The sequence below is a fragment of the Patagioenas fasciata genome, chromosome 22, assembly GCF_037038585.1.
Source record: "Patagioenas fasciata isolate bPatFas1 chromosome 22, bPatFas1.hap1, whole genome shotgun sequence".
NCBI lineage: Eukaryota > Metazoa > Chordata > Aves > Columbiformes > Columbidae > Patagioenas > Patagioenas fasciata.
Genome location: NC_092541.1, coordinates 1,280,331 through 1,298,681, shown reverse-complemented (window position 1 = coordinate 1,298,681; position 18,351 = coordinate 1,280,331). Strand labels below are relative to the sequence as shown.

The following is an 18,351-nucleotide window of genomic DNA, read 5'->3' as shown; positions in this document are numbered from 1 at the left end:
TGCCGGGAACGGCCATGCGGGAAACCCAGCTGAGTTCCGGGCAGCGCCGTGACGTCAGCGCGCGGCCCGCGGCCGCCGCCACCGTCTCTTAAAGGGGCAGCAGCACCGCTGCGCTCCGCAGCGCCCCCGCGTGGGGCACCGCGCTCCGGTCCCGCCCGGGGGTGTCTCCCCGCCCCGGTCCCCGCCGCTATGAACAGGCTCCACGCTGGTGGTTTAGAAAAGAGACTTTATTAGTTGTGCTGCTCGCCGGGACGCAGCCGGGGGCTCAACCACACTCCCCCCGCACTGTGCCCGGTCGGACCCTGGGGCTTCGTGCCCTCGATGCCAACTGCCCGGGCCCTACGTGAAAAGCGGGTCCGGGGGAGGCGACCCGCGGGCTGGGGGCCCACGCCGGGCTGGTACACGGGAGCACCGGCTCCGGTGGCCGCACCACCCTGGGGAGGCTTTTCCCAGGCACTGTCACGGGCCCCGGGGCCAGGCTGGATGTACTGGACAGTAAGAAGGAAAATAACATTTGGAAGAAAAGCAAGTTTATATATCGGGTTATGTCAGCAAGAGCCGCCTCCCGGCTGCGGGGGCGCGGGCTGCGGGACAAGCGGCTGTGCCCAGCGGGCAGGGCCCAGCCCAGCGAGCAGCACCGGGGGTCTCCCTCGCCTGCCTCTCCCGGTGAACGGCAGCTCCTGGGTGAAGCAGCCGGGGAGCGCAGCCTCCTGTCCGCTGCCTGTGCCCGCCGAGCTGGGCCGTGGGCGCTGCCTGTGTGAGAACCGGGGTGCGGCAGCCTCCTCGAGCTGCGGTGGTGCTGCCCTAGCGCTGCTGTGGGGATGGGGAGTGAAGCTGCAGAAAGCGGGAAAAGGGGAGGAAAGCGTAGGACGTGGGCATGAGCCTGAGCCATGGCGGGACCTTTGGAGGTGCTCAGAAATACCCAAGGTCCGGCGCTGGACCGGTGTCAAGAGCCTCCTCACGTGGCATCAGCCATCCCGTATCCCTGTGGGAACAAGGCGCAGGTGGCGGTGGCTGCTCCGGCACCGCCGCCTGCGTGTCCTCTCTCCCTGGGCAATGAGCATGGACCTCGCTCCGTGTGGCCACCACCCCTACAGGTGTGGAGGGACCAAACCCAGCACCCCATGTCTGCGGTGCTCCCTGACGTGACAAGGACTCGCCCATGGTCACTGGGCCTCTGGCAGCTGGATTTGTAACCCAAGCAGGGGAACGTGCAGCCTGTGCTCCTCCTGCCGCAGCACCAGGGCTGTCACAGGGACATCCCCAGCGCAGCGGCAAGGAGCAGCGGGCCCTGGCTGTGTGGTGCCACACAGGCAGCCCCAGCGGGAGGGTGGCTTTGTGGCGAAGCTGTCCCAGGCACCGCCGCAGCACTGCAGTCCTCGGGAGGGCAGGGAGGAGCGGACCCCGCTGCGTGCCACAAAACCAGCTCAGCTCCAGCCATGCTCTGCCCATCAGCAGGACTCGCTCAGCTCTTCCCTCCAGTACGCTGGGTGCATCACAGTCCCCTCTACTCCCAGCTCCGGGGCTGGGGGTCCATCTGCTCACGGGGACGGTCACACAGCCTGGCACAGGGAGATGGGGTGGCGTGGGCCAGCGGGCTGCTTGGCAGGAAGATTTCTTGACATCAGGTCTCGGCTTACGGAGGACGCTTGAGCTTTTTGGGTGTACAGGCGTTATCTTGGTTTTAGCACTCTCCAGCTGGGCCGGGTCCCGTCACTCAAAGCCCGTCTTCAGGTGTGGTGCTGGAACGCTCTCGCGCAGCCTGCGGCAGGAATGGTCTCCAAGGGTGATTTAAACAGTGTAAGAAAAACAGTCCCGTGTTCCTAACGTTTCTGTGTGCTAAAACTAAAATATAAAATACACCTTGTCCAAAGCAGGCAGGGGATTGGCGTCGGCTTTGCAGGGTAGTAAAGATGCATCGTGTACACTTCCCCTGGGGCACCAGGGCAGAGAGAGATCTTGAAATGTGAATGATAACGTCTTCAGCCGTCGTCCGCAACCCTTCCGCGCTGCAGCCTGTCCTACTCGCTGTCGCTCTTGTCCACCAGTACCGCGTCCGACTCCTCCGTGATCTCCAGCAGCGTGTGCACCTCGGGGCTCTCCCCGCGCATCAGATCTGAGTTTTCTCCCTCCTCTCCACCAACCTCCACCAGCTCCGTGGCTTTCACTTCCACCTCACCCTCTCTTATTTTCTTGACATGGAAGGTGAAGGGTGGCACTTTGTAGACGGCTGTCTTGGACCTGGCGTAGATGGTGTGGTCAGGGGTAAAAGACTTCCTCAGCTTGTCCCGAGAGGACTTGATCTTCTCTCTCCTTTCGTTAGTCACGATCTTGGTGCCCAGTTTGTTCATCCTCTTCTCCAAGTTGTGGCGGGTCTTCTCCAGGTTTTCCTTGGTCTTTAGCTTAGTCTTCTCCAGGTTTTCCTTGGTCTTTAGCTTAGTCTTCTCCATCTTCTCCTTTGAGAATGCCTTCTTAAAGTCATCCACTCTTTTCATGCCGCTCCTTTTGATGCGCTCTGCCCGCGACTCTTCAATAATCTCTTCGATCTCCACCTCTTCATCCGAGGAGAGCTGGATGTGGTCCTCTTCTGCGTGGTCCTCACCCACAGGCGCCTCCTCGCCCTCGCCTTCCTTCTCCAGCTTCTCACCCTCCTTCAGAGACTTGCTGATGCTCAGTTTAGACGGGAGCTTCACTTCATCCTGCAAGACACAGAGCGGAGCCAGTGAGACACACACGCACCCTCAGCCTCTCCAGCCTCCGGAGCCAGCGCCCGCAGCCAAACACACCCAGACCGTGTCAGGCCTGGGCTCATCCTCCCTTAGGACACCTGATAAATTACTGTAACGAGGATCTGCTCTACACGCAGCAGCTTAGGGCTCTGCTGTGTTTAAGCTCGGGTATACCAGCTCTGCTTGCTCTGGGCTGGCTCCAAATCCACTGGTGACTCCAGCAGTGCAGGAAGCACCAAAACTGGAGACTTTTCCCTTCCTCCTGTGCCCGCTCTGGTTTCACCTTCACCCCAGGACCTGGCCATCACACGTCCCCCACTCCTGGCCCCGGGAAAACCCTCACCCGCAGTCCCAGCGCCCGCCCAGAGCCCTTCCCGTCCTCGCCAGCGTTTCAGCTCCCTTCCCACGGGCGGTGCGAAGGGAACGTCTCTTGGGATGGACCAAACTGCCCTTTTTTTCCCCCATTTCTCCGCTGGGGAATAAGTTGAGGAATTTGTCCCAGCCAGTATCTGGAGACAGCAGCCCCGACTTGCACAGCCGGGTCTGCAAGGTTACGCTGTCTCTCCTCGGAACAGGAGGTGAATTCATTCAGCTTCTCCGCTCTCCCGGGTCAGCCAAGTTTCTGATCCCGGTGGCAGAGGACAAGCATGTGCCCAGGAGAGGGGCACAGGTCTGGACAGGGATTGGTTTTCATCCGAGCAGCACATAGCGTGCAATGAATCACCTCTCTGTTCCCAGGATGGGCTGGAAATAGCCCATCACTGTACGAAGCGTCACAGCTGCAGCCCACGGCTCAGAAATGTATTGCCCGAGCGCTTTTAATCCACAGAGCTGGACGGGAGAGGCGCGGAGCTGCCGAGATGAGCGGTGTCAGAAAGGCGGCAGTGGCCAAAAGGCAGCGTGTGGAAGGGGCAGGTGGAGAGCGGAGCTGCCGGGCTGAGGTTTGGAGAACAGCCTGGGCAGCAGGGCGGCCGGGTGCCATTCCCAGCCCCGCACAGACCAGAGCTGCCGAGCGAGGCTCCAGGATCCCAACACTGCCCAGGGAAATCAAGGGGCAGACTCGGGGTACCCCAGGCAAAAACTGGCAGCAACTCGCCTTCCCCAGCTTGGGGATGCCGGCAGCGGAGCTGCCCCGTGTCCCAGGAGGTGGATTTGCTGCGGTGTCTCCCATGCAAAGCTGCACGCTCCATGTGTCACGCTTGCATGGCAGCAACCACTGCACCAATGCAGCCGTGAGCTAACGAGCTACGCAAGTGTCAAGAACCAGGACAAAACAGGCGCTGAGGCCCAGCCCTGAAGAGCTGCACTGACTCCAGCACCGCTCCTGCGCAGGCTGCTCTGGTGCTGCTGCGGCAGAGGACGTCCCGGTCCCTCACACAGAGATGGAAGGGTTGGTGTGTTCGCACACCCTGAGCGCTTTCCCAGCACCGCACCGACACACTGCTGCTCCAGGTGACCAAGGCCACTGTCACAGTGCTGCTCCAGGTGACCATGGTCATTGTCATGTTGCTGCTCCGGCCTGAGTCCCCGGACGGAGGCAGGACAGGACTCTCCCCCTGCACACACAGGTGCTTGTGCTCGGCCAGCTACGTTGTCCCCAGCGTTTCCTTCCCTGACACGACTTGAGAACAGAGATAAGCTCATTGCATACGTGACTCCAGCGCAGCTTCACCTGGGGAAACTTGAGCAACAAGGAAAATTTGGCTCTGCAGAGCACCAGGCTCAATGAAGGGACATGGGCTGCAGCGCCTGTGGTCAAAGCACAGAGTCTGCCCCAGCAGGGGTTTCATTCCAGGTTTTATTCAGAGCAGAGAGCTGCACTGGGCAAAGCTCCTCACCCTCCGGATCACAGCTCAGGTCCCAAATACTTTTTGGAGATTAGGGTGAAGCGGCCAACATATGTTTTCTTCATTTGATCAGCCACTTCAGGAGAAAACAATACACGTGCTCTCCCGAGGGTCAGGTCAGTCCAGAACAAATCCCCATCCAGGGAGGGCAGGATCCTGTTCTCCACAACAACACCTGCTGGAGCAATCCCAGGGACGCCGGGGGACCCTGCCCCGCCGAGCCGGGAACATCAGGAACTCCGGCCGCTTCCTTCCCTCGAGTCAACACAATGAGCCAGAACAAAGGCATCCCCCTCTCGCCTGGCACGGCTGGGGCTGGAAACAGGCCATATCCTGCAAACTCTGATACTTATCAGCCCCTCGTGAGCTCCAGGAGCACCATCACTGCTCAAATACGTTACAAAGATGGAGCAAAGCTATTCCCATAAGTAAGGACGCCACAATCCCAACCTCCCCGCCTCGAGGCTGTTTCCAAGAGCTTTTCTCCAGCTGCGCTTGGGAAACCCTCAGCAATCCTCACCCGGCCCCTTTTGCCGTGTGGCCGGGGTGACAGGGTGACGTGCCCACTGCAGGGCTGTCGGGCCGGCCGAGGGTCCTGGATGGCGCGTCCCTCTTTCCTACACCTGCTATAATTCTTGCATATTTTTGCCCTGACTCCTCCTCAGCCTGACGGCCGATCCGAGCCGTAGATAACCAGCTGGAGGGCAGCTGGTGGCTGCTCAGCACCGCGTGCCGTGGGCCGCGCTCCCCACGCCGAGCCCACCTGCGTTCCTGCTGGTTTAGCGGCTCTGGCTCTTGCACAGGACAGCTGGTGCGAGAACAACCGACAGCTCTGGCAGCTCCTAATGGGAAGCAGCAGGTTGCTGCTGAGCATCCCTCGCGTGTCGCTCCCCACCCAAATGCCACCCACGTTCTCCTCCTCCCTGCGTGGAGAAGCGGAGCTGCCTGCACACACGGCCACTCTGCCTGTGGTTGGGACAACGGGACCTTGCTGGAACAATCAAGAACCATCCCAGGTCTAGGAGAGGCTGCTACACAAACCTCCTCTCTGGGCAAGGCACCATGTTCTGTGCACTTTATTTCACTCATGACTCATCCAGATGAGGCACATTTTTAACAGCAGGCATTCCAACTACTCTATTTTTACTGGGAAAACACTGACCCTTGAAGTGGGCGAGTCGAAAATCCCAGGTCTTGGCATCCTTGTGTGTTGGGGCATTCGAACCCTGGCTCCCAGTCAGCAGACGCAAACCAGTTCTGTCCTCCAAGACAGCGTGAATCCAGCTGGCACAACGACAGCCGCTAAACACCGTTTCTCAGAAGATTTTTATACCAGCAGAATAAAAACCTCCCTGCCCTGTGCACGAAGCAGATCTACGCCCAGCAGAAGGACAGACGGCGTCTCACTGCTACCTTATGCACTTCACGTAACGGTTCAGCTCCCATCCACGTTCTACTGTTCTTTTACCCGTTTGCAACCTGCCACCCCAGCCCATTTCACAATCCGACGTGTCCAGCCGTGCTGTCCCTTTGGCACAGACCTTGGGACACAGTTTACTTAGGGACTGGCAGTCTGTCTGTCCGCAGACCCTGTGGGTGCCCAGAGGGGCCCCCAGTGCCGTCCCCAGTGTTGGAGGCAGCTGGGTGCCAGCTGGCACTGAGATACTCCGTACTCCTCCTGCTTCAAACAATTCCGAGCTGTAGGATCTGCCTCGCCTTGCTCCGCTAAGTGGGTTCTTTATCTGAAGCTGTTTTGGACTCGAGTTCCCCTGCAGTGAGTCACGCAGGCAGCCCGGACGCTCAGGGACAAACCACCCGGTTGCTACAACACAAGTAAACACTTCCCCTGTCATATAAAAGGCCAATGAGACACAAATCTGAGCTGCATTCCCAGCCTAGGAGAGATCTCCAGGCACCGCGGGATCACCAGCAAATCTGGGGAACATCGCCCAAAATGCAAGGAGGGCTCCTGGATTGCTCTTAGCGTGTTAAAAACAAAGTCCCAGAACTCCCAGCCACTCCGATCTCCAGTTTGAAGGTTTAATGGAGGATTTTTCACACGCGCATGCTGATCACATCTGTAACTCATTTTACACAATCGCAGCAGCACACAGAGCTGAGTTGGGTTGACATGCAGCCGTAACATGCAGAACACAACCAGCACCCATCCCCAGGCTCTGCTGTGACTGAAAAGGGCTGATCCCGGTTGTGATGGGGTGAGGGAGCTCCCTGCACCCCCCAGCCCTCCCTCTGGCACATCCAACCAGCTCCGGCCTGGGAAAGGCTGGGAAAGGACTAAAAACATCCAGGCAGAAAACAGCTTTCCAGGTCAGAGAAGAACAAGTTCTGCACCCCATTGCCACAGAATTGTTTTGCTCTGCCAGACCTTAAAGGATGATTCTCAGTGCTGACCCTGCATTTGTGTCATGGGAAGGAGGATTCAAGTATTCTTGAGTAACGGTGACACGGCCCCAAGCACCCGCAGCCTGGCAGAGCTCAGGGACGTGAAGATACCCTGTGCGAGAACAGGAGAGCTGTGCTTTCTTCTCCAGTGCCTTGTTGGGACTGGCTTTGTCCATGGAGATTGTAATTGCTACCAAAATCTCTCGCTCTATCAAAAAAAGTCTTTTTTAAAACATCTTGTCACTCTCCTTGAAAAGGAGACGTTTTCCCTGCAGCTTCCCCCAGGACCCTGGTTCCCTTCACCCCGTGCAGCCCCATCCACCCAGCGACGTGGCCGTTTCCCCCGGGCAGCGCCGCACACACCAGGGGTGACCCCAAAAGCGCAGGGGTATGTTCTCCAGTAGCCACAGAGTAAGAGGAAGGCGAACATGGCGCTCTGCTGTTACCAGAGGCACCTGCAGTACGAGGTAAGAGTTGGATGAACAGCAGTTAAAGTCACCACCGGCTCCAGTCTGTGCAGAAGCCTGGTGAACAGCACCAAGGGGCACAGATGCTGCAGTGCCTACCTGAGAAAACTGCAGTTTTATATCACAGTTTGTGCTCTCAGCCTGTCTTTTATCTACTTAAAACCACAGCTTCAAACTATTTCACAAACACAAACTAAACCTCACAAGAAGCCTGAGGAGGGAGGTGTTATCAGCGCTGCTCTTCAGAGGGAGAAACTGAGGCTCAGAAAGCAGAATTTGCCCAGACCCAGCTGAGCCAACTGCTCCTGGCTGCAAGCCCTTCGTGCAAGCCAGACAGCAATTCCTCCCTCCCAGGTGGCAGCCGGAGCACACAACAAGTCCCATAGCGCCCGAGAGCAAATCCCAGCTCCTCAGCAGCCGTTCTAAGTAGGGCAGCAGCATGCAGCGAGCAGCAAGCGGATTAGTCAACATGCGGAGGCGTTTCTGCCAACTGCAAGATCAGCCTTGCAGGTCCGAAGCAGCCAGAGGCCAACGGAGAGGCAAACACTCTGGAATTGGCAGCTTTCAGAGCTTTCAGAAGAGGTTCAAAGCGATCTTCAGGGTTTTTTCTCTTCCCGAGGCCCTAAACTGCTGCCTCCTCCCGTGTCTTCGGCTGGTTCGGCAGCGCGGGCAGAGGGGACCATTCCCGGGGCTGGCTCAGAGGGCAGTCCCTGGTGAAGCCTCAAAGCGCACGCTCGGGATCTTCTTGGGCTAAGATGAGGAAAACTGGGTTTCAATGGCCAGCGGAAAGGAAGCACAATGGAAAAACTTACCTGTCCCCACTGGGAATCTGATCAGGAACCTCGCCAACAAAGGGATCCGGGTTAGCGGGAGAAGAGGCAGAGAGAAAAGGCACAGGGCTATGTTTTAGTAAAAGAGAAGCCAGATAGCAAATTGGACAGAAAAGACAGTCAGCAAAGATTTATTAGCAAGAAGAGTGTGCTTCTCTAATTTATGGCCCCGGGAGACGCAGAATCCCTTCTATGGGTTCAGGCACGTTTACCCTGACACTGCCATAGGGCCAGATTCTGCTCTTTTTTCACTCTCCTGTTCACAGAGCGATTTGATGCGGCTGCTCTGGAGTTATCTCCAGTTCCTGGGGTGTAGCTGAAAGCAGGGTCTGCTTGTATGTGTAAGATTATGAAAAGATAGTGATCTTAAACCACAGTGTTTCTGAATTCAAACGCACAAGCTGGAGAGATTGCAACGGGCGTGATTCCAGAATCGCATCCGCTGGTTTGTCAGCGTGGTCACCATACCCTAAACCACTGCTGGGCAACACCCAGCAGCTTCCAGAGGAGCCTCGAGTCCTGAGAGATAAGGCTACTCAATGCTGCATTAAGAAGTCACCAAAGAATACTGCTGAGACAAAGGAAAAGACCTAAAATATTAGGGGGAAAGCAAAATAGGTTGGGATAATGTTAAAGGGATAAACTAGTTTGTTCTCAAGTAGGATCTCCCTGCCAAGCAAAAGTCCTTCTAACCTCTGTAATTTTGTGTATCGTGCAATCTTCTTGGCACTTTTTTTCCTATCAGGTGTGTCTAGTGACTCTGTCCTGGAAGCGATGTCCTCAAAGGCTGTATCTTCATTAGCTGTGGAGAACGGGCAGCGTGGTGCTGGTGGTGAAGAGCGAGGGCGGAGGGCACAGGGAGAGGAGGAGGCTGCTTGGAAAAGTGCTTTTGCCTACCAGTGAGCCAGGAGAAGGGCAGGGCTGCAGGAGACAAAGCAGATCGCAGAGTGAAAAGGCTTCTTTTTCCCTCTGACAGCAGAAAAATGTTTTGATCCTATGATCAGTGTGTTTGGACAACTGGCTTTGCTCTCAGACTGCTCCTCCGGATAAACCTGCCTCGACTGATTAATAACTCCAGAGCTATTTCTGAACAGCAAACCAGTAACGATGGAGTTTGCGTTACAGATGATTTGCAGATAGACCTGAAATTTGCATCCCGACATAAAGCTACAGACTAAACATCCTGAGGCTTTTTATTCTAAATATTTGATTTTCCCTCACCGACACTGAGCATCTTTGTTTCTGGCCTTTGTCTCACCCTGCAGCTGGACCCACAGTTCTTCAGGTACTCCGTAAGTTCTAGAAGATCCTGCAGATTCAAGAGCACATTACCCCAAATGGGACAGAGGGGGCTGAGCACAGCTCAGTGTGTAACTGTAAAGCTGAAAGGATTTCAGGAAAGTGAACAGTCCTGCTTATAAATAATACCTGAACAATGAAATATTCATGCAGCTGATTCCAGACTGCAACAGAGAAATCCATGCTCGAGAGCTGTCTTCTGGTGGAAAGACTGATGAGCTGCACTAAGAAAACTCCTGGAAGTGAGAGCTGTTAACATCCTGACATTTTTTGAAGGCTCCGTCTCCTGTGAGTTATTATCTTGAGACTTGTAATTCAGCGATGTGCGGAGAACAGGAAGGATTCTCTGCCCATCAGGCTGTTAACGTGGTGCTCCTTACAATGGATGGAGAATGTGCAGCTCAATTCACCCTGAAGGGACTGAGCTGAACGATATTTCTCTCCTTCCCCTGGGATGGCATTTTCACCTCTAGTTTTGCTGCTTCTGTGACCAAAAGCAGGAGGACAGAAGGGGAGACACTATAGTTTTGGGGGCTAAACCCCTGTTTTCCCGCAACAAAGGATCACAGCCAAACAATATTTATTCTTCATTACTACCAGTTTGTATGATTCCGATCTTTTTGTGGTTTTAAACGAAGGCTTCACGATTAATTATCTTTCGTATTTCATTGAAGAACTGAATAAAAAACCTGGTGCTTCGGATGCAGAGAGGGGCTCGAGTTCAAGTACAGAGCGTTTCTGGGAGAAGCGCAACATGGGTGTTGAGGGCCCGTCCCTGTACCCAGTGCTATCATTTACATTTTATCTAAAATTGCTCTTTATTCTTTAACCCTGTAGCTGGGGAGCTGCACAGAACCCACGGCGGTAACCACGCGCGCTGTTCTTTGTGCCCGCAGATCACGCCGGCTCTCACGAACCCTCTGCTCTCGTTAGACTCGTAAAGTTGTGTTTCAGAATGGTTAATTCAGAACAAACCCCTAGCTCAGGGCAGCTGACACGCTCTTTAGGGGGTGCAGAAAGGGTGCGGCGGCTGCGGTCTGTGGGTCCATACGTCCTCTGCTCCCTGTCCCGTGTTCCTCACCAGACCCCGCAGCTCATTTTCTCTTCTACGCTCTCTTTTGAGGAGCACAAACCTAAAAAAGAGCCAGTTCAGGCCCGGCCGCCCAATGTGCGTGGGTTTGAAATTCATCCCTCCTCCCCACAATCGCCAATCTCGTTGCTCTCGTCCGTATAAGGCCCACTGGAGGCACAAAAGCCAAGCTGTGCTATTTATATTTCCTCCTCCAGCCCTACCTACTCTACACATTGTGCAGCTGAGATTCGCGTCCCGCTCGGCTCTCGGAACCACCCGGCCTTTTTGCTGAGAAAATTCACGTCTTGTGGGGCTCCGAGCAGCCGCTGGAGTCACCTGGAGAGCAGGGGAGCCCCACGGGGCCCCTAAATCCAACAGCGTGTGGAGCGGCCCGTCCACAGACCTCGGCCGAAGCTGCTCATTCCGCACATCACGAGCCAAACCGCCCTGGAGCTCGGCACCCACGTGAGCCTTGAAACAAAGGACCAGCACACATTAGAAATCCAATACTCAATACGTGTGCCGCGCACTGCGAGCGTTTGTCTGGCTATAAGCAACCAGGCCTTTGACATTTGTAGGAATAAGTTGAACTGTTTAAAAACATTCGGAGGAAAAAGGCTGTGCATACCTAAGTGCTGATATGTGCCGTTCTTCCCATGAATGCGGCACAGTCTGGTTTTAGAGCGGTAGTTTTTTTGCCTGGCACATCCATTATTTAATCATAAACTGTAGTAACCAGCTCAAGATTTTTCTCTCCTAAACCCAGGAGATTTGGGCTGAAGCCGCTTGAGTTTGTTTTTATTAGGAAGCACTCGAACCAAATTTGTTGGTGTCCTAATTTCTCTGAAAGGCGGGAGGCACAAAGGGAGCTCTGAGCAGCTCCGTTCCCATGGGCTAACGAGCGCACGTCGTTAATTGACAGCAGAGTTTTTAGGAAGGCAGGTCCTGTTTCCAGCGCTGAATTTCTACCTCCTGAGCAATTTGTCCGTAGTCTGTCACCTCTGCCTTTGCCAGGCTCCTTTTCCAAACAAAAAGATGGGGTAGTTTGGAAGAGGTTTGTTTGTTTTTTTCCAAATTCTATTCTCTAATTCCCTATGTTAAGTTGGCACAAAAGCTCTTACCGTGGTAAAAATCAGACCAGCTCCTGGCAAAATGGGGTAAAAGTGTGTTTGAGAGAGCGAGCAAAAGAGAAAACACACACGCGTCTATAGGTGCTGTGAGTAATGGCCCTAAACATTCTGCTTATGCCTCGTCCTTAGCCGGCCCTGGTGGGAATGATTTTCCGTTCTGCAATTTCTCCCCCCAAAACGTGAAATTATCCAGGTTCATCTCCACAGCTCAAGCCGTCCCTGCACACAATTTGATTTTCATTTCCCCCTAAGAGCTGGCAAAATGCAACTGTGACACGCGGTCTGACCTCTTCGCCCAAGGAGCCAAAAGGTCTTATTTGTGCTCCTGAAATAGTCCCCCCGAAAGGGCCGGAGACTCGGGATTCGACCGGAGAGAATAACCAAACATCTACAACTGAGAAAGGACTGATTTATCTTGATCTCCCTTTCTTTCTTTATATAACAGAATCATTAAACCCTCATAGAGCATGACTGGTGTTTTACTCAGGTATCTTGCTTGAAAACAGCCACCGCTGGTTTTATGTAATACTCATAAAATGAGTTTATCTCTTCTTCTTCAAAAGAAAAGGCTGATAAACCTTTGCATTTTTATCCATAGCACCTGCAAATGCAATTGCACTGGACAGTTAATCACAGCTTCCTAAAGGCTGAGTTAGACAGCAGTAATAATGTTGCTCACAGCACAGAATTAATTACATTATCAGGAAAATATCTGTTGCAAACTTCAACAGGTGGTGGGTCTTGAGAAGTGAAATATTGAATTAGAAAAGAGTTATGTCGTAATTATTTTTAAAATTATAGACACAGTTAAGAAACCGCGGTGATTTTTCTTCATTTAGACTTCCAGAACTACTTCTGAGATCCATCAAAGTGTTTAATTCTTCAGCATAAAATGCCTCCACGAACAGGAGACTCCTCTATGTGACAGATTATTTTCCCTTCCACCAACCCCTACAATTCATGTTTCTGTAATGCAAAAAGTACACAATGACATTTTAAGGCAGTGCAGCCTGCAGAATAACACAACTATTAAGCAACCCTATTTTCTACGTGAGAAACAATAATTAACGTAGCTCTGAGACAGACCGTAGGTCGCTATAGGTCAGAAACATTCTCTGTTGACTGAAAATCTCCATTTCCATCATACGCAGGTTCCAGGGGATTCCCTCTGGTCCCTGCCCAAATTCTCATCATACGCGTCTTCTTTGTCACAGGAACGCAGCACAATACCACTATTGAGAAAAGTATTTGTTACTCAAGCACATTAATGTCATTATTGCCTATCTCCTTCTAGTTTTCCAACATGAAAAGCCCATCACGGGTTTTGGTTTTTTCAGTTTAAGCAGCAAATTAAGAGATAATCTCCCCAAGAGAGACCCTCGTTTGCCTGCACGCTCACGCGGCACCGTGGGGCTCCCCGAACGGGATCCTCGCCCCCCGAGTCCGCTCGGCATTCCCAGAGAAACGCCGGCATTTCCACGAGGGAGCGAAAACGCCACACGAAGCAAACCTGGAGAATTTGTCACCCGCGCTCTGCGGCCTCCCCGTCAAACGACACCAAATTCCACACTGGGAAATGGTTGTGTTTTCCTAATATCTCCATGATTCACAAAATCCCTGCGGAGTCCCTTGTCAAGTGATTCACCGCTCCGTCCTCCTTACACAAGCAAGAGTATCGCCCCTGATTTCCTGTAGAAGCAGGATCGCTTTTTCATATTCAAAGAGAAACTCGACCCGATATTCATAAACAGCAGCAAACCGAACTGAAAAGCTCCCAAAATGACAACCTGCCCATGTTCTGGATGCTCCCGAAGACCCCAGGAGCGCATCAACTTCCCACCTATTTCCATAACCCCCAAGGAATGTTATATTTAAACAATTCCCTTCACTCTTCTCAGTTCGCAATGTTTGTTGCTTCTGCAGTACACTTAGAGTTCTATTTTATTTTTCCATGGATAGATTCACCCTCCCCCAAAAGCCTGATACAAAGAGCTTGTAATAAATATATATATATATAGCTGTTTAAGTTGCCCGTATGATCTGAATAGGCTTGAGTATTTCAGCTTTTCGGGCATGACAAAACTACAAATGCTTAAGCTCTGAATCAGAGCTGCACAGGCCCCCGTACGTGTTAGATTCCTGAGCCTATTATGAGCAGCTCTCTCTTTAAACCCTCTAGTAAGAGGCATTTTCCCTTTTTTTCTCTGTTTTTTTCCCCTCTCTTCCTGTGATCAGCACTGGATGCTTCTCTATTTGTCCCCGCCGCTGTCTATTATTAACCCAGAGGCTTCTAACTGAATCATTAACTATTTCACTCACTTTTCTTCTGTGGCTAAGCCTAGCTCGAGACAGGAAAACCGATAGAAGCATATTCCTCTCTTTCTTCTTGTTTAATATCAAAGGAAAAATCCAACACTTAGCGCAGGGGTCGAACATCAAGCACACCAAAGCTGTTATTAAAACCAGACAACCAGAAGATTCAAGACTTGCAGGTTGCAGGAAAAAACAAGGCCCTGGAAATCTGTACGAGCAGAACGGGAAAGGCAGCCCTGGGTACTAAGGAGCTCAAGGGGCCGTGTTGCGATTCCTCCGCCTGCCCGGGTGGGTGAGGTTAACCCCGGTGCCGGGGTTACTCTCTCTTGTTGTTATCAGATGCATGTCACGAATCTGAAATATTATCGCTCTCCACGTAGCAATACACATGTTGCCTCTCGGTAGAAAAAACGTTGGCAGACGGATTTATAAATACTCCCTTCCAGAACCCGGTGCATTCCTGTTCTTTTTTTAGTTAAGCAGCAAAATCGGGTTATTTTGATACTTCTGGTCCATCACAACGGGTGTTTAAGACTATTTTCACTATTATTATTCTCGCTAAATATAGCAACCCTATCAAACCTTGCCCTAGAACACACAGACAGTGTTAAATCACGAATGAGGGAGCTACTTTGGACGCGCCTCAGTTTGGACCACCAGTCAGTCAGGGGACTTGGGGAGAACAACCAGCCATGCAGAGTGACAGAACCCTTAGCAAAGAAAACACCCGCCCACAGGACATAAAGAGGTTGTGAAAAAGCTCCTTACCTGGTAGATCATGACTTTGAAGTTTCTGCGTTTCAGGAGCTCCGCTTCGTTGGCCTCCAGCTTCTTTATCTGCCCGGCTTGCTTCTCCAGGTTCTGCCGGACGGTTTTCACGTTGACGCTCACCTTGCGCACTTTTTCCAGCATCTTGTTGACGGTGTTGCTGGTGGTGGTGTGTGCCTTTGTCAGCTTGGTTAATTCGCCCTGGATGCTGGTCACGGCGCTATCCATCTCTTGCTGTCTCTCCTCCAGCTGCGTTTGGGTCAGCTGGATCTGATCCACCGCTCCGATGATCTTGTCCAGAAGGGTCAGCACCATCACCCCATTGATCTGGTCTGATTTGATGGGTTCTTCAGGCGTTTGCTCCTCGGAGGCCTCAGAAGCGGTCGGTGGTTCGATAATTTGCAAAGTGGTATCCTCCATGATCACCCGGGAGTGCTGGTGAGCGGAGCTGGAGACGCTGTCACTGGAGGGAGAGAGAGAGAGGAGGGAAAACTAAACCCGAGCCTCAGCTAAACTCTGCGCTGGGAGACACGCCAGGAATGGGAGAGCGCAGTGTGCGGATGTCTGCGCTGAAATTCAAATGGCACAGCTCTGCAAAGCCGGCCAGTGAAACTGCCCTGCAAAATTTTCCAGGCTTGCAGGTCATTGGCTGACTCCACCTCAGCTATAGAAAAGGAGCCCGCTGCCAAATGCCTGATGACCCACCCTTGCTGAAATGATTAAAGTAGTTGGAGAGGAGGCGATGGCTTTGCAAGCAAACACAGGCACGGCTCAGCGAGGAATGCGAAGCTCTGAAACTACAACCGCCTCTTCTTTACCAGAAGTCTAAAGGCGCTATAAGTAATGAGAGGAAAAAACAAAAACCTTGAGCAGAAGGCTCGGGAAGCTGCTGGGAAAAAGGCAATCCCATCTGGGCACGGCTGTATAGATGAAAGGAAGGCTGGTTTAAACAACCGCACATTAAAGTTCAGCTGGGTAATTCACATCTTTTACCAGTAGTGAGCTTTTCCAGGACTATGAGAACCTGATTTTCACTACTTTAACTAAAGGCTACAGTTTGGGTTGAGTAGTTAATGGCACGTAACTTCTGGATCATAAAAATACATGCTCCCACGTCTGTGAATATACACAACATGATATATACACAATATATACAGGGTGTACCATGTCTTTATGTAGATTTAACACAGAAAGAAGAGCTATAATTCACTCTCAACGTGAAGCAGCTGGCCACTCTCACCTCAAAGCCGCTCCCTCAGCTCTGCAATCCTCATCCATCGACATCTCATCACCAGACTTTCAAATGCAGGACATGCTTCAGCATATGCCATGCAAAGTGGTGCTTGTCCACAACGTCCAAAGACACTGAGTTACAAAAGGCTCTATTTGTAAAACAATACTAATTCTTTCAGAACTTTAATAGAGTACATATTGCTTTGGAAAATATGGGGAAGGAGGGGAGACCTTCTTGTGCTCTGCAACTGCCTGAAAGGAGCTTGGAGCTGGGAGGGTCAGGCTCTGCTCCCCAGGAACAAGCGCCAGGAGCAGAGGAAACGGCCTCAAGTTGCGCCAGGGGAGGTTGAGGTTGGATCTGGGAACAATTTCTCCCCCAAAGGGCTGTGGGGCATTGGAACAGGCTGCCCAGGGCAGTGCTGGAGTCACCGTTCCTGGAGGGTTGGACAGACGGACATGAGGTTCTCAGGACGTGGGGCAGCGCCAGGGGTGGGGGAATGGTCGGACTTGATGATCTTGAGGGGCTTTTCCAACCAAAATGATTCTATGATTCTAAGATTCTCCTGTGGCCTTTACAACAAGCAATTCATACTCAGCACATCTCCAGGCTTGAGCCCACCCTTGCAATGCGCCACATAAAACAAAAGCTCCACAGCACTCAGGTTCTCCGTGCTCACAGCCTCCCTCAGGACAGCACTGGAAGAGACGCTTAATTCCGAGCTACAAGCTGGGAAACCCACGACGCACCCGCAGATGTACAGGAACGTCGTTTACTGATGAATGCTCTCGACAGTCAGCACTTTCCGTGCCCCTGTGCTCTCCACCATGTGACAGTTTGCTTTTTACTGCACCACTGATCTAGATTTGGGTTCACTGTGCATCAGTAAATTGTGCTGTGCAGCTTCCACAATAGGTATTATGTCATGTATTAAAAATAGGTTGCTTTTCTATAGCCTGTTTTTTCCTGGAGGGGCCTTTTTTCCTGAGGATTTATTTCCAGTGTTTGCTGCTGATGAGTCAGTGCCATGAAAAAAAATCCTCCCCGCAGCCAGATACGTCGAGGCCCTGCAGTTGTTTCTCACTGGGAATATCTGCTTCAAAGTGGATCTTCCCCAAACATCTGCTGTGAAGTTTCGGGTACAGGACAGGACTCTTTCTAGGTCTGCCAACTATTCCATGTGTGACTTCAATGCAATCCTTGTGCCTGTGTTTCCCTATTTCAGAATAATTTTTAAAAATCAGGCTGAGCAGGTGAATCTACATATAATCAGATAAAACAACAGAAGAGGCATTTATATTCATTCTTGATAGTGAGTGGAAGAGACAAAGGGTCACACTTGGTGCTTGTTGTGCACACAGCCATCGCTAAAAGGCCATGAGTAATTTTCTATGTTAGGATTAACTCCATTTCAGGCATTTTCTGCCATGGGGACATCCCCGGAGAAGCCAATAGGTGGCAAACTGCAGCCTCCGCTCTGGAGCCTTCACCCCGACAGAGCACACAGGACACTGAAATCTGACTCAGCCACTTCTAGCGCAAACAATTTCTTGCTGCTCTTGTCGCATGGCAGATAATGAGTTTGATCTTTGGCTCTTTCACACTTACACTATGCCTTAGATATGACTGAGCGCTCCAACATCCCAGCGGTTTTACAGCAGCACCACTGGAGCGTTTCTGTGGGACAGTCCAAAGGAAAAAGCTTTGAAGAAAAACTGTCAGACAATAAATTATGACGATGTGCAACACCTGCTTCCCCAACAGCCCGTGGATGTTCCTGTGACTATAGGTAACGGTTCAATTATCTTCCTAATTAGCATGATCCTGCTTAGGGCCTGTCAGAAATATGAAACAGCCTTGGCTTGCAGCAGACAGACTGTTAAATTTCCTCAAGTGCAGTTGACACAATTTGTCCCTTTGCCTGTAGCTCAAGCCCGGAGGACATGGACTGGACAGAGAAAGACATAAAATGATCCTCTTTGTTTTCCAAGGACCTGGGGACAAGTCCAGGGGGAGGAAATGTGCCGTGTGAGTGCAGCTTTCTGTGCTCTTACAACCTCGGGGGTTGTCCCCACCATCCCCAGGCCCGTACCTGCGCTCCCCGCGGCCGCCTCACGGAGCCCAGGCCCGGGCTCAGCCGGTGGGGACGGGCCGCGCCTTCGCGCCTCGGCCACGCTGCCAGTGACGTCACCAATGGCGTCACCAGCCCCTAAGGAGCAGCGGGAACGGCGCGGGGCCGCTGACAGGACCCGGTGACAGCAC

The 18,351-nt window shown here is 52.5% G+C and overlaps 1 protein-coding gene across 2 annotated transcripts; it reads right to left on the bottom strand.

Annotated features, from left to right (window-relative positions):
* Window positions 1-212: 212 nt before the first annotated feature.
* CAVIN1 (caveolae associated protein 1) lies at window positions 213-18,339 on the bottom strand. Of its 2 annotated transcripts, XM_071798191.1 has the most exons (3): window positions 18,182-18,339; window positions 14,859-15,321; window positions 213-2,699 (listed from the first exon to the last, which is right to left on the bottom strand). In XM_071798191.1, exons 2-3 carry the CDS (start codon window positions 15,276-15,278, stop codon window positions 2,022-2,024), a joined length of 1,098 nt encoding a protein of 365 aa, XP_071654292.1. In that variant the 5' UTR covers window positions 15,279-15,321; window positions 18,182-18,339; the 3' UTR covers window positions 213-2,021. The 2 variants fall into 2 exon arrangements, with proteins under 2 accessions (XP_071654292.1, XP_065712074.1); XM_065856002.2 differs by lacking the exon at window positions 18,182-18,339 and having other exon boundaries at window positions 14,859-15,500.
* Window positions 18,340-18,351: the final 12 nt, after the last annotated feature.

Coding starts and splice junctions, on each gene's coding strand:
- CAVIN1 (XM_071798191.1), bottom strand. CDS start 15,278: ATGGAGGATACCACTTTGCAAATTATCGAACCACCGACCGCTTCTGAG. Junction 2,700..14,858: donor TCAAAGTCATGATCTACCAG/GTAAGGAGCTTT, acceptor TGTGTCTTGCAG/GATGAAGTGAAGCTCCCGTC.